The sequence below is a fragment of the Phycodurus eques genome, chromosome 3 (assembly GCF_024500275.1).
Source record: "Phycodurus eques isolate BA_2022a chromosome 3, UOR_Pequ_1.1, whole genome shotgun sequence".
In the NCBI taxonomy this organism is placed as follows: Eukaryota; Metazoa; Chordata; class Actinopteri; order Syngnathiformes; family Syngnathidae; genus Phycodurus; species Phycodurus eques.
The window spans coordinates 12,067,870-12,080,408 of record NC_084527.1 but is presented as its reverse complement, the minus strand read 5'-3'; the positions used below and the strand labels follow the sequence as shown (position 1 = coordinate 12,080,408).

At 43.0% G+C, this 12,539-nt stretch overlaps 1 protein-coding gene across 1 annotated transcript; it reads right to left on the bottom strand.

Annotated features, from left to right (window-relative positions):
- Positions 1–2,323: 2,323 nt before the first annotated feature.
- LOC133400607 (fibroblast growth factor 10-like) lies at positions 2,324–11,366 on the bottom strand. The gene is made up of 3 exons (XM_061673441.1): positions 10,919–11,366; positions 4,034–4,137; positions 2,324–2,759 (listed from the first exon to the last, which is right to left on the bottom strand). Exons 1-3 carry the CDS (start codon positions 11,364–11,366, stop codon positions 2,568–2,570), a joined length of 744 nt encoding a protein of 247 aa, XP_061529425.1. The 3' UTR covers positions 2,324–2,567.
- Positions 11,367–12,539: the final 1,173 nt, after the last annotated feature.

The following is a 12,539-nucleotide window of genomic DNA, read 5'->3' as shown; positions in this document are numbered from 1 at the left end:
TGCCCCCCCCCTCCCCCCACCCCCTATATGCCAGTGTCCCGGAGGAAGTTCGAACACTTTCAAGTGTCTGGGGAGTGCACACGATGACAAACGACACTGAGGCTAATGGTGGAGGAGGGGTCGGGTACAAGTGTGTCTACTGATGGACGGGCCTCCCTACAAGGCGGCTATTCATTAGCTCCATTTAGGTTATTTCCCCAGTGCCTCATTATATAGTATCAGGAGCCATTAAGGATGAATTAAAGACAATTCTGTGGCTAAATTTGATCCAGGGGGTCAAAGACTCCTCCTGCGAACATGTGTTAAGGTCAATTATCTCAGATTTGGTAGCAGCAACCACATTGCGCTGATACAGTAAATAGCATTTCACTGCAGGAATGCACGGCAGCATTTCTTATTCCTTGAGTCACCATAAGAAGACAACATAATTCTAAATCGTAATTTGATGCTTTACTGGTAATAAAATAAACAGTCTGGGAGTATTCCTGTCCTTCTTTGCTCCTCTGTACCACTGATTTAAACTGGAGAGTCAGGTCCCACAAGTGGATCACGGACAGGTAGTAAGAAATTACAGGGGGTCCTCGGTTTACAACGTTATCATTGAACAATATTTTGAGGTTATGAGCAGAATGAACTAGTTCACGCAGATTAAGAATACGTCGTCACCAGTGTTGGGTGGAGTCTTTATCGTCAGTGCTGTGAATACATTGCGGATTGCTTTTCTGCTTCTTTTGAATGCGCACGACCCTTTCTACCGTGAGGAACAGAGAACTCCGACAGGTCTGAGTGGCTCAGAGGAACTGCAATTGGCATTCATGTGCTGTTGTTAACCTGTTTGTTTTCATTCCCCAGAGCATTACATTTTGCAAAAGCAGACCGAGACAGTCTCTTGTATGTTTCTCACATTCCAAGTGGAGGACTTGTAGGCTGAAATGACAATATTTTTAGGTAGACGCAAAAGACAGTGCGTAGCTGTTCTGTTCTTTTTTTAGTCCATCCACGCTACCATCAGCGGCATTTAAACAACTATAACGTAACAGAAACTGCTGTTGTTTTTATAGCACAGTAATTCAAACTGTTATGGTCGCTGTAAAGGTGACACACAGTTCCCAAAGTATCTGCATTACCACTGCATCATTGACTAGCAGGCGTTATGGTTGCATCCTTCATTTCCTAAAAAGAAGACAGACTATTGAAGGTGCACTTTCCTAAAAATATATCAGTGCCAAGATGTAAGTAAAATGATGTGGCCTTATTTTGTGCAAGTGTTGTAATTCATTTTACTATTTATTTTCACACATGCTGTTGTCATGTTCATCCTCAGTTTCTGAAAGGCACTTTGAACATGTTAGAATATGTACTAATGATGTACAGAAATATGATATAGGCTTCTGTATGTTTTCAAATCCAATCTTTGAACAATACATTTTACTTATTGTTCTTCGATAAAAGTGGGTCGTGACTTGGTGACAATAGGGAAATGCTGATTCCAGAGTGACAACAGTTAAGAACTACTGCTCGATAGCTGGCCAGTGTTCCACGGCTTCGCCGAGATAGATGTTCTTCGAGACAGGATAAGAGGACACAAGGCCCGGAAACGTGGTGTTAATGTTTTCCTCGCGCTCTTTTGATCTGGCATCAAGGCATCTGTCACTGATTAGCACGCTTCTGCGCAATGACTGTATGAAGTGGGTGGTCAGATGTCGGTCATGTCGCTCCTTTTCTTGCGTATTCACGTCGTAGAAACCAGAAGCGTTTTCATCCAAGGCCAGGCTGAGTCTTTCGGTTTTTATACAGTATATTCATATTTTCAGCAGGTGTTTCAGTGTTGATGTTCACCCCAACAATTTCTTTTTCCCCGCACCTACAAGCCATATCAGTACTGTGTACTCCCCCTCCCTCCTGTCTTGTCTTGTCTTTATGTTTCCGCTCGGTTTGGGAGATAATCATTAGAGCAATTGCTGCCACATGGATTAGCAAAGCCTTCAGACATTAATGGTTGCCTTGTCAGCCATGCAGATAAGGACACACATACCGTGACCTGAATGCGCACAAATCAAGAGTGTAGGTTGAACACAACAAATGGGATGCAGAGGAGAAAAACTCTGTTTTATTTTCACTTGATAGAGATCCTATTAAAAAAAAGTAAAGAATGCCAAGGAATGCTCGCCTCGTAAGTGTTCCCCTTCAGTTAAATAATCACGAAATAAATAAATCAGTACAGTACAGACAAAACACAAGTGTTAAGTAATATTTTCTTCATTGTGTTCTCTAGTGTTTAATGATAAACAGGACATACTATACTTGCGCAGTAGCTGGGATAGTCATCTCTATATTTGCCATTTAGCTCTTGTTTGGCACAGACAAGAGAAATATTGCATCCTGTGCCACGTCAAACACATACTCACTCTTCTCTCTAAAATGAAGTTCATGAACCCAGTTGTTTTGACAATGTTAGTACCTTATTTGCAAGATTTCTTCGTGAGAGTCTTCACCTTCAAGCGAGAATGCCTATCTTTGTCAGTGCTGCGTTTTGTCCTATTTCAACCCTTTTGATTCCGGTGGGCTCAGGCCATGATCGGAAGGAAGTGCGTGGCCGTGTTTTTCCTGCGCGTTCTCTTCCCTCGCACAGGCTTCCCGTGGATGTTCAGACCCACAAACATCTGCCGCTTCTTGTTCTTCCACTCGGCTGAAGCGTACGTGTTGTAGCCGTTCTCCTCAATGCGTTCCTTCAGAGTGCAGTCAATGCCAAACTGCCTCTAGAAAAAAACAGGAGGCACAATGTGTCAGTCTTATAGTTCTGCTTTGCAGTAGACACATTGCACTTTGTCTTCTTATTTAAGTGCGAAATGGTTCCAAACTTCTCTGTCTTTTAGGGAATCGTTCCTTCTGGGTGGCCACCATTGCATCATCTTATTGCTTCTGCACAGAGTGGTGCGTGTGTCTGCAGTTACATCAGTTCGTGTGGAAAAATGATCCCGCCGAAGCTTTAGGCAGAGATTTTGCTTGGCTTTTTTGAGTTTTTGAGTTATTCGAATAATTTTTTCAGCCCTAATCGCATAATCATTTCAGCCCTAATTTAGACTGAGAATTTTCTATTAACAGCGGTTTACTTATTTTTTACACTTGTATGACTTAAGAATTATGTTAAAATATTGCAACAACAACTGTACAGTTAATAACATTTTCTTATGGCCCCAGTCTGACCCTGGAATGGATATTTTTTTTCAATTATTTCCTTCCAATCATTTCCTACACTGCTTATTGTGTTTAGAATTACGGGGGAGCTGGAGCTTCGCCTCGCAGCAGTCGGGCGGAAGGCGGACTACACCTTGTACTGGTCGCCAATTAATCACAGGGCACATAGAGACAGACAACCATTCACACTCACATTCACTTTGTCACTTAGTGGGGAATGAACCCACACTGCCTTCCCCGAAGACAAGAGAGGAAACCACTATAACATAAGTGAATCCCCATTATTCATAGGGATGGACGACTACCGATAGCAGGTATAACTATCGGGCCAATATTGGCCTTATCTCAAGGTATCAGGTACTCGTGCAGGCTGCTGATACCATACTCTGAGGCGGTTTGACACATCGGCAAATCATCATGTGCGTCAGAAAGAAAAAAAAAGGTCTTTGTTCCCGATTATTTGTCATTGTGTTAATTTAAATCTTATGGATGAAAAGTACTAGTGGTATCGGTACGCTGTATCAGTTTTGGTGAGTACTCAAAAGTCAATACCCGTATTGGTCTGAAAAAAAGTGGTATTGGATATCCCTATTTATTCCCAACCGGAAAAACTGTTTAAAATCCAATTGTGTTCGACCTTAGAGTTTCCGCTTTCCGCTATGATCCAATGTGGGAAACTGCAGTGTTCTCTCTTGAGTTTCCTGTGTGCACACTTGGTAAAATGAAACTGGAGGGGGTTAACAGTTAAGATCTTTTTTTTTTTTTTTTTTTTTTGATGCACTCAGGATAATCTGCCTAAAAGCATCGAGACGAGACCTCTGACCCGGATACTCACCGCGCCGTACAGCTCTCCCTTCCTGCTGATTGCCAGATAGTAGTTGCTGTTCAGCCCTTTGATAGCCACCACTCCCACGTCCACCGATGTAATTTCCAGAATACCTAGAATACAGTACAAAGCACATTTGATCAATATGGGTCCAGATTTAGAATGCTCCCATGGAAAAATGGGAATCGCTTTCCGGTCTGCAAAGATCAAATTTAGATGGCAGAGTTTGTAAACGTGCTAAATGTTTTCCTGCTTCAGATAAGAGAAGAGACCAATGCACATTGGCTGTCACCTGTGTTGTACTTGTTGTACCTCTCATGATTTTTTTCTTCTTCTTTCTGCACATCCACCAAAGTGTGATTGCATTTTCGAAACCCATAAAGGTGGGGACACAGGATGGGAGATTTAGGTCATAAATGCACAATGTAAAGTTTTTTACAACTGTAAACAAGATTTACAACTGTGTAACTGATTCCAGCTGCACAGTTTGAAAATGAATAGGTGGACACCAGTGAGAATCTTCGGGTTGTTTATATTCAGTTTGCTGGGTCAGGTTTCTAAGTCACTTTGTAAATAATTCAAGGTTGTCAGCGACTATTAGAGGGGCTAATTTATACCCCAGGTATGTGGTCTGTGTACCAGAGGTCAGAGAGATATAACTTCCCAATGTGTCCTTTGACCACAGCAACTACTTGTCTCATTCTCTGCTGGCAGTGCGTGTAGAGAGCTAGTATTGAACATATGGGGAGGACATATTTGGGTGTGCGTCTGCCTTAAGGGGAAAACAAGCAAGTGAGCAGAATGCAAACAATATTTGGGTTGGTTGACACAAGCTAGTAAAATTGGATAGCTATGTTCAAAGAAGACTTTTCCCCCCAAAACACCCCACTTGACATGAACCTGCAAAAACAACTACAAATGCTGTAATTGTCTGTAATATGCAATGCCAAGCCAGTTGTTGGTCACTTTGCGTGGATAGCACATTACACACCTGGTGCACTTGATGCACTTTGGTATCAGACATGACTCATGAGTCCGCCCTCCATTATACAAGAACTTGCGGGCCTTCATTTGTCATTCGTGGTTATCCAACGCAATTGTTGGTGGCTTTATTTAGTACTAGGCCCAAGCCTGATAGCTTGGTAGCTAGCTGGTGGCTAGCACTTCTCTTTGCAGCAGGTGTAGACAAGAAAAATTCAAGATCCATTTTTCAGATCAAATTCGTGGGATTCGATTGACATTTGAGCGGGGCGTGGTTTCAGCACATTCAGTGGACACGGCCACATCGTTTGAGAGCAGAGACAATGGCTTGATTTTTCACAATTTTGAAGCCTCAGTTTATATACTTGCAGATTTTGCTAATCATTCAAATTTGACAAGAATGTTTACAACACTCTTCTCTGTGGTGTGCCAAATTTAGAAGACATACTGTATGTATTTTCACTTTACAGGGACTTTAATATCACTGATCGTTGTATGTATGGGTTTTTAATTTTCACTCATTTTCTGTACTGCTTATCCGAGAACCTATCCCAGATAGCAAAATGCAGTCGACAATCTGAAATGATTGGTGGTTAATTCATTTTTACATATTTGAGTGAAACTTTAACTATACTATTCAAGCAATACAGCCTTATGTACTTTTCAGCTGTTTCTGGTATTTTAAGGCCTAAGCAAGAAAACAACTTTCAGCCCATTATTATTACATATGTACAGTATTTATGCTTGTAATTTTTTGGTGTATTCAAATATGTATGCAACATGTTTAAGAAGTGTGTTTTAATAAGTTGAAGTCTGTTCTAAGTGATTTTTATATATTTTCAGATAACCTTTTCAGGCTTGAACTTTTTTTATGGTTTCTATTGCTTTTTTTCTTATTGCGGGTGGGTCTGGAACGTAACCCTGCAATTAATGCGGATCACTGTATATACTTTTTGTTTGGATATGTGAGATTTTTCTAAAGTAAAATATGTTCGTTGGCTCAATAAAGGTTGGGAAAGTAGTGTAAAGGGCATTTAAAAGATTCTGTTTACAATGGTGGTAATTATGGTTATAGTTTGGTATCAGTAAACGAATGCCAATCAGTGTAATGTACTCGGGAAGTGGCTGTCTGGAGTTGCCTTGATTTGTTTGATGTCATGACTGCCTCCCTTTACTGCACTAATTCCTTGAGCTGCTGCACCCTTACATGTGGTGACAACGATTACGGTGAAGGGGACGACACCCTTTGATCAGCACCACTCTTCTGTCTGATCATTGTTTGTGTGCCACCCGCCACCTACACCCTATTCCGGATCTGAGGCTGGAAGCTGTGTACTGGAGTGGACAGTGGAGCACGCAGGTGTGTCCCAAAAGAACAATCCTTCCCTTAAAACCATGGCGGCCTCTCTCCTTGTCCACGAGGTCGTGACTGTATCAGTTTCTAGTTCAAACAGTGGCACCTCAGGGCGATGAGGTCTGAAGCAGCAAGGCGGCGCTGGGGACTGTGACACAACGGCCATTGAAGATCTGAGAGGAGCTGGTTTCTGTGTAGGGATCAGGTGTCTGGGATGGAGTGAGGATGTAAGACAATCTATGGCCAAGTCTGGCTGCTCTGTAAACATGGGAGGGATGAAAAGCCAGAGAACAGAGGAGCCATGACAGTAAGACTGGGGGTGGAGTGAGGATTAGAAAAGGCTGTAATGATCACTGATCAAAGTCAGCCACCGGAGGCTGGGGCGAGACAGTTGTATATACACTAGCTCGCACGCACACGCATTAATTTGCTCGTTTACGCTCATGAACACATTGAGCAGGTGGATATACACTCCGTTGCCACAGCATTGGGTAGACCGGCACCATTTTATAAGCTCTGATAGAAGAACAGTATCAAAGATTCTGCTCAGTGCTGTGTATTGTAATATATTAAATATTGTAGTTTGTAGTAGTGTAGAACCCCAATGCATCGTACTGAGAGGTAATATTTTGTGCACCTCATAGCTAAACAAGGTGTTTGAAATATTAAAAACGGCCCTAAGCGTGATAAGTGCAATTCTTCACCGATGCTAAATGCAACCGCAATAAAAAAAATGATAACTAGAAAAACGTGGTTGACGATGGCAATATATGACAATGACAGGGTATCCTATAGAGGACAATCAAACAAAAACGGTAGGTACAGCAGTAACAGAGCGTGTCTTCTTACGCCGCGTGACGACAGAATTTTAGGCCGCTGCACAAACTAGTTCATTTCATGCTCACCGTGACCTTGAAACCTCGTATGTCAAGATCCTCATAAAACAAGGACCCCCGTACACCAGTGGTTTATTACTCCAGGGAATTCCAAATGTTTGTGAAATGGCTCTGATTGGTTTTCTCGCTGCTTCACAATTGCTTGTTTTGTCAGGTTGGTTACAGCCCAAAGTACAAACCCCAATTCCAATGAAGTTGGGACATTTGTTTTTAAAAATAAATCAAAACCGAATTCAATGACTTTGCAAATACCTTTCAACCTGTAGTCAATTGAATACACTAGTAAAAACACACAATATTTAATGTAGAACTGATAAGCAATTTTTTACCCCCGCCCTCAAATATTCACTTATTTTGAATTTGATGCCTGCAACACGTTCCAAAAAAGCTACGACAGTGACATGTTTACCACTGTGTTACATCACCTCTCCTTTTAACAAAATTCAATAATAATAATTCAATAGGACACTCACTAATTGTCTGGACTGCTGGCAGGCCAGTCTATTACTTGTTCTCTTTTACTAGGAAGCCACGCTGTTGTAATACGTGCAAAATGTACCTTGGCATTGTCTCCCTTAAATAAGCAGGGACGTCCCTGAAAAAGACGTTGCTTGGATGGCAGCATACAGTATGTTGCTTTAAAACCTGTATGTACATTTCAGCATTAATGGTGCCTTCACGGATGTGAAAGTTACGCATGGCATGGGCATTAACACACCACCACATCATCACAAATGCTGACTTTTGACGTAGTTGTTCACAAAGTGGTGAACCTCGCTTGCCCCATCCTTGTGAACAAATGAGCTTTTCGGGGATGCTCTTTTTATTACCAATCATGACACTCACTTATATCCAATTAACCTGTTCACCTGTGAAATGTTCCAAACAGGTGTTTTTTGAGCATTCCTCAACTTCCCCAGTCTTTTGCTGCCCCTGTCCCAGCTTTTTGGGACATGTTGCAGGCATCAAATTCAAAATGAGAGTGTAGTTGCAAAAACAGTTTTACCATCAAATATCTTGTCTTTGTGGTGTATTCAATTGAATTGTTTTTTTGTCAATGTCTTTATGGCTCAAAAGTGTTCTCTGTCAATTGACTGTCTGTTGTCATACTCGAGCGGCTCCAATTACTGGAGACAGATTCCTTGTGTGTTTTTTGGACATACTTGGCAAATAAAGATGATTCTTATTCTGATTCTGAATATAGGTTGAAAAGGATTTGCACATCATTGTATTCTGTTTTTATTTACGTCCCAACTTCATTGGAATATATGTGTACCTGTTGAGTCAACTCGCGAATGTACAGTATGTGAAACGTAGCAACACAGCTCAGGTAACGTGTGGCTTGTAGGATACGCTCAACAACTGCAAATGGTGCGTTGGTTGTGGAATGGAACTGTTTTTCCAAAAGATGCCAAACATGCACTTTGCAGCTTGTTTTGGTATCCCTCCTCACTCTTGTTTCATACCTTTTTTATTTATTTTATTTTTTATCAGTTAATCTTCACAGCGTGCACAAAACTAATGTGTCGTTCTCATGCCGAGGTGGAAGTCAGGATATGTTCTAATAACACTTAAAAAGGACCACACTGGGCGTATTTACACAGACGGGCTATCCATCCTCTTCCTCATTTCAGTGGAAAGATAGGCATCTCTCTCTCTCTCTCTTTTCCCCAAACCTCCATAAGAGCTCCATCTGTTTTTCCCACGCAAACGGCCAATGCTCTGATTAAAGAAGATGAATGTGTACAAAGAAAAACACACTTGCAACATCTCACCATTTCCATAGGCATCTCAGTGCACACATGTCACATACACACTCCTACACACACACTTGTTGACAGGCTTAAACCATAAAGAACCAAGTTAGAGAATTTATAGTACAGTAAGTTTTATATCATTGCGTTGCAAGTCGTCTATTTAAAAAAAAAACAAATACATTTAAAAAAAAAAAAAAAAAAAAAAAAGGAACACTCAGCAACATATACTGTATATTTGAACCACATGCTTACGCAGATAGGTACTTAGCGAAGAAGCTTTCTATATCTTGCTCCAACCTCAACACATGCTCCCGGCGGGTTAGAAAGCCATGTGGGACAGTTTTTCACTGGCATCCCCATAAATCTGTGGGAGACTGGATACTGGCTGTTTAAGAGACACTGAGCTGGGTCCTCGCAGGGCCACAGGCAGCACCCAAAACCAGCGCTTGCACATCATAAGCACCTTAATAAATCTTCAAGAGGAACTATCATATTTAATTCGTGCGGACATGTTTATCCTGCAGTTTCATGCTCAGGATGGGCATGGCTGTCCTAGCACTCATGGAACAAAAACGGGATATTTTGTCACTTCAAGGGACTGTGCGGTGTCTACAAAAGACATCAGACCTGGGATCATGTCTAGCCCCAGGGAGCAAAGACTGAAGCTGCTGTTGTGCGGTGTCCTTTACTGTGTGAACCTGATACAAGAGCACAAAAATCCACACAGTGTCCCCGGACCCCCTCAGGAAAGAGCTTTTTGATGGCAGCCCCATTGATGTAGAGGACACACGGCTTTGATGTGACCACAATGATCAGCCATGCCATTCATGAACTTGTATCTCCAGCTCGTCCCCTCTGCTCATTTTTGCCACCCGTCCTGATGCAAAAGCCACGCTAACTCCCACTGACTTTTGAAAAGGTACACTTGAAAGTGAGACGTTTCAGGCCGACAGAAGAGTAAATCAGCTCCAGAACGTACATAAACTTGAAGGTGCATTCACAGACCACTACTGCAATAAATAGTCAGTCGCCTGTATGGCATGCATGTCAGTTTTACAACTTCTCACACATATGTCAGTAAAGGTATCAGGGTTTTAACACGGTCAGTAAATAAAGTTGCTTCTGTCATGACCTTGTCAAAACAAAAATCTCCCTCTGACGTTGTTTCTCGCTTTGATTGAAAGTGTGGTTTAGCACTCCCGGGGGATCATTAAAAAGTTCCACACACACATACTCAGGGTTGAGAGGGAGAAAACAGCAGAAAAGAGCATGTGAGGAGAAGATGTGAGCGGGAACTCTGCGAGCACATGTGTCATCGGTGCCCGCTATACGATCACACACACCCACTGGAGCATACGAGTGGCTGGGAGTCTGATAGGATCACACGTGTAGCTCGGTGGGAACGCTACTGAGAACGCTTACCGAGAACACCGACACACGTAATTGCTTTATAGTTTCTCTTGAAACCAACTCGGGGATTTAACTTGCTCAGCTGGGAAAAATGGAGAGACAGGAAGATTATAGAAGCTTCATTGGGGCTGACATCCATATCCCCCTCCCTGTTGCTCAGTGGTTGTTATCAGCGTTTACTCTGGGCTGTGAAGACTGCCTGATAATGGCCGGGTTATCTGCCTGAGCTCCTTTTAAAGCCATCGGAGAGCTACCAACTCTGTGCTGAGTGTTTGGACAGTACAGATACCGATGGATGTCTGGTTTGAAACTAAACAACCGGGAATGCTTCATCTCATCCAGGATAGTGCAGAATCGTGTTTTCTCAGAGACAACAAATTAGAAAGGACAGTGCATTGAAGTCCCTAAAGGTGATTTTTGGTCACGTGCAATACCTACATTTCTAAAACTTTATACGGATGGCTGCAGACATCTGATTCCTACGTTGATTACTTACTGAGAGGATCATCCTTGCTCTTGGTTCCATTGACCCTTCCATTCTTGTCGATCCTCAGGAAAAACTTCTGGAAAGAGAACAGCTTCCTCCTCCGTATGTCTCCTTGGAGATGGTTGTAACTGCGCACATGCCTACCCTGCGGTACCCCAGTCCGACCCGGGGGGCCCTCAGTGGCCCTGGGCTTGTCGATGCTTTCTGAAATGTTCAGCGGAGCCCTGTGGCTTCGCGGTATGGTGAGCCTCAGTCTGTCTCTCCTGAGCTGATGGCAGTCTGCTCCAGGAAGGGTGAAGGCAAGAGCTACCAGGGCTAGCAGGAGAGGCAGAGACCACGAGGAAAACAGCGTGGCGGTCCCCAACCAGTGGCCGGTCCCAGAGCAAGAATGAGCTCCAAAATCAGTCCTGGAGCAGCACGAGGCAGCCTTACTCCCTCCAGCAGCACATCTGATCATGGTAGTGTGCTGTGTGGAGGACTAGAGGCAGCCTCAGAGCCTGGGACATGCTGCTGGGGGTGCAGTTAGGCTGGGAGGGCAGGGAGGGGAGCCCTCCACAGCCCGCGACGGGTCAGATATTCCCCCCTGCCGAATCCAAATTATGTAGCACCTGTATGAAATCCTCCGATTTCCCTCTGCCTTGTTTAAATTAAAAGCTGCTCCCTGAGCCTCCAGCTGGTATTCCTCTGAGTTCTCTACTTTTGAGGTCTGCAGTCCAAGATACTTGGAAGCAAGTCAGTAGGAAAGAACATCAATTAGGCAAAGAAAGAGATTACTTTAATATGTGTTCCAGTAAGAATTCTGTTGCTTTGCTTCTGGTTTCTCATTCAGTCTATCCTTCAAAAACATTCTCTTGGTTGCCGTGGTGTGGGTCCTACTTCCAGGCAGCTGCTATAATTGGGCAAAAAAAGTTCATAGTTATCCAGGTGGAAGTCTTCCTCATCTGCTGAATGAAAATAATGGCCAGCACGCGGTGTGCTTGCTACCAGCCAGACTCCACATGTGCAGTCAAGCCTTGGTAGAGTTTGCTCTGAGAAACCCCCCTCAAAATTTAAACGTCACATCAGCCAATCCAAGTGTGTGTTAGATAATCCATTTGACTTAGGTTGCTCTCTTTCTCCTCTTCTCTGCTTGCTGTCTCTCTTGAACCTCCCAAAAAAAACACACACAAAAAACTGCACACTGCTGCACAGCACCGAGGCACTCAGGCACTGAAACAGTTGTCTGGTGGGGCACACTTGAGCATTCCTTCTTCCTCTTTGTCAAGTCTTTGATGTGAAAAGTCCCGGTGTGATATCCTCACCTGAAGGCTGATCCCTAAAAAAATGAGTGTCGTACATAGCTGTGCGATTGTTAGTTGCTTGAGCCCTCCCTCCTTCACATTTGCGAGCAAGCGTTCTCAGTGTGTGCATGTGTGTGTCTCCATGCCCACATGCATGATAGTCTAAATTTTGAGAGTGTGTGAGAGGTGATAGTTTATCTTGAGCTGATGCTCCAAGACAGTGAGAAGAAATCTGTAGGGATCTGATTGGATTATTTTAGTAATTCATTGGGCGATTAGAACAGTGGAAGTATGTTTAGCGGAACAATTTTAAAAATACTGTGCTCCGGCTATCAGCATTAGATTTCTTG

Coding starts and splice junctions, on each gene's coding strand:
- LOC133400607 (XM_061673441.1), bottom strand. CDS start 11,366: ATGATCAGATGTGCTGCTGGAGGGAGTAAGGCTGCCTCGTGCTGCTCC. Junction 4,138..10,918: donor GAGCAAGGATGATCCTCTCA/GTAAGTAATCAA, acceptor ACTGTATTCTAG/GTATTCTGGAAATTACATCG. Junction 2,760..4,033: donor AGGGAGAGCTGTACGGCGCG/GTGAGTATCCGG, acceptor GTTTTTTTCTAG/AGGCAGTTTGGCATTGACTG.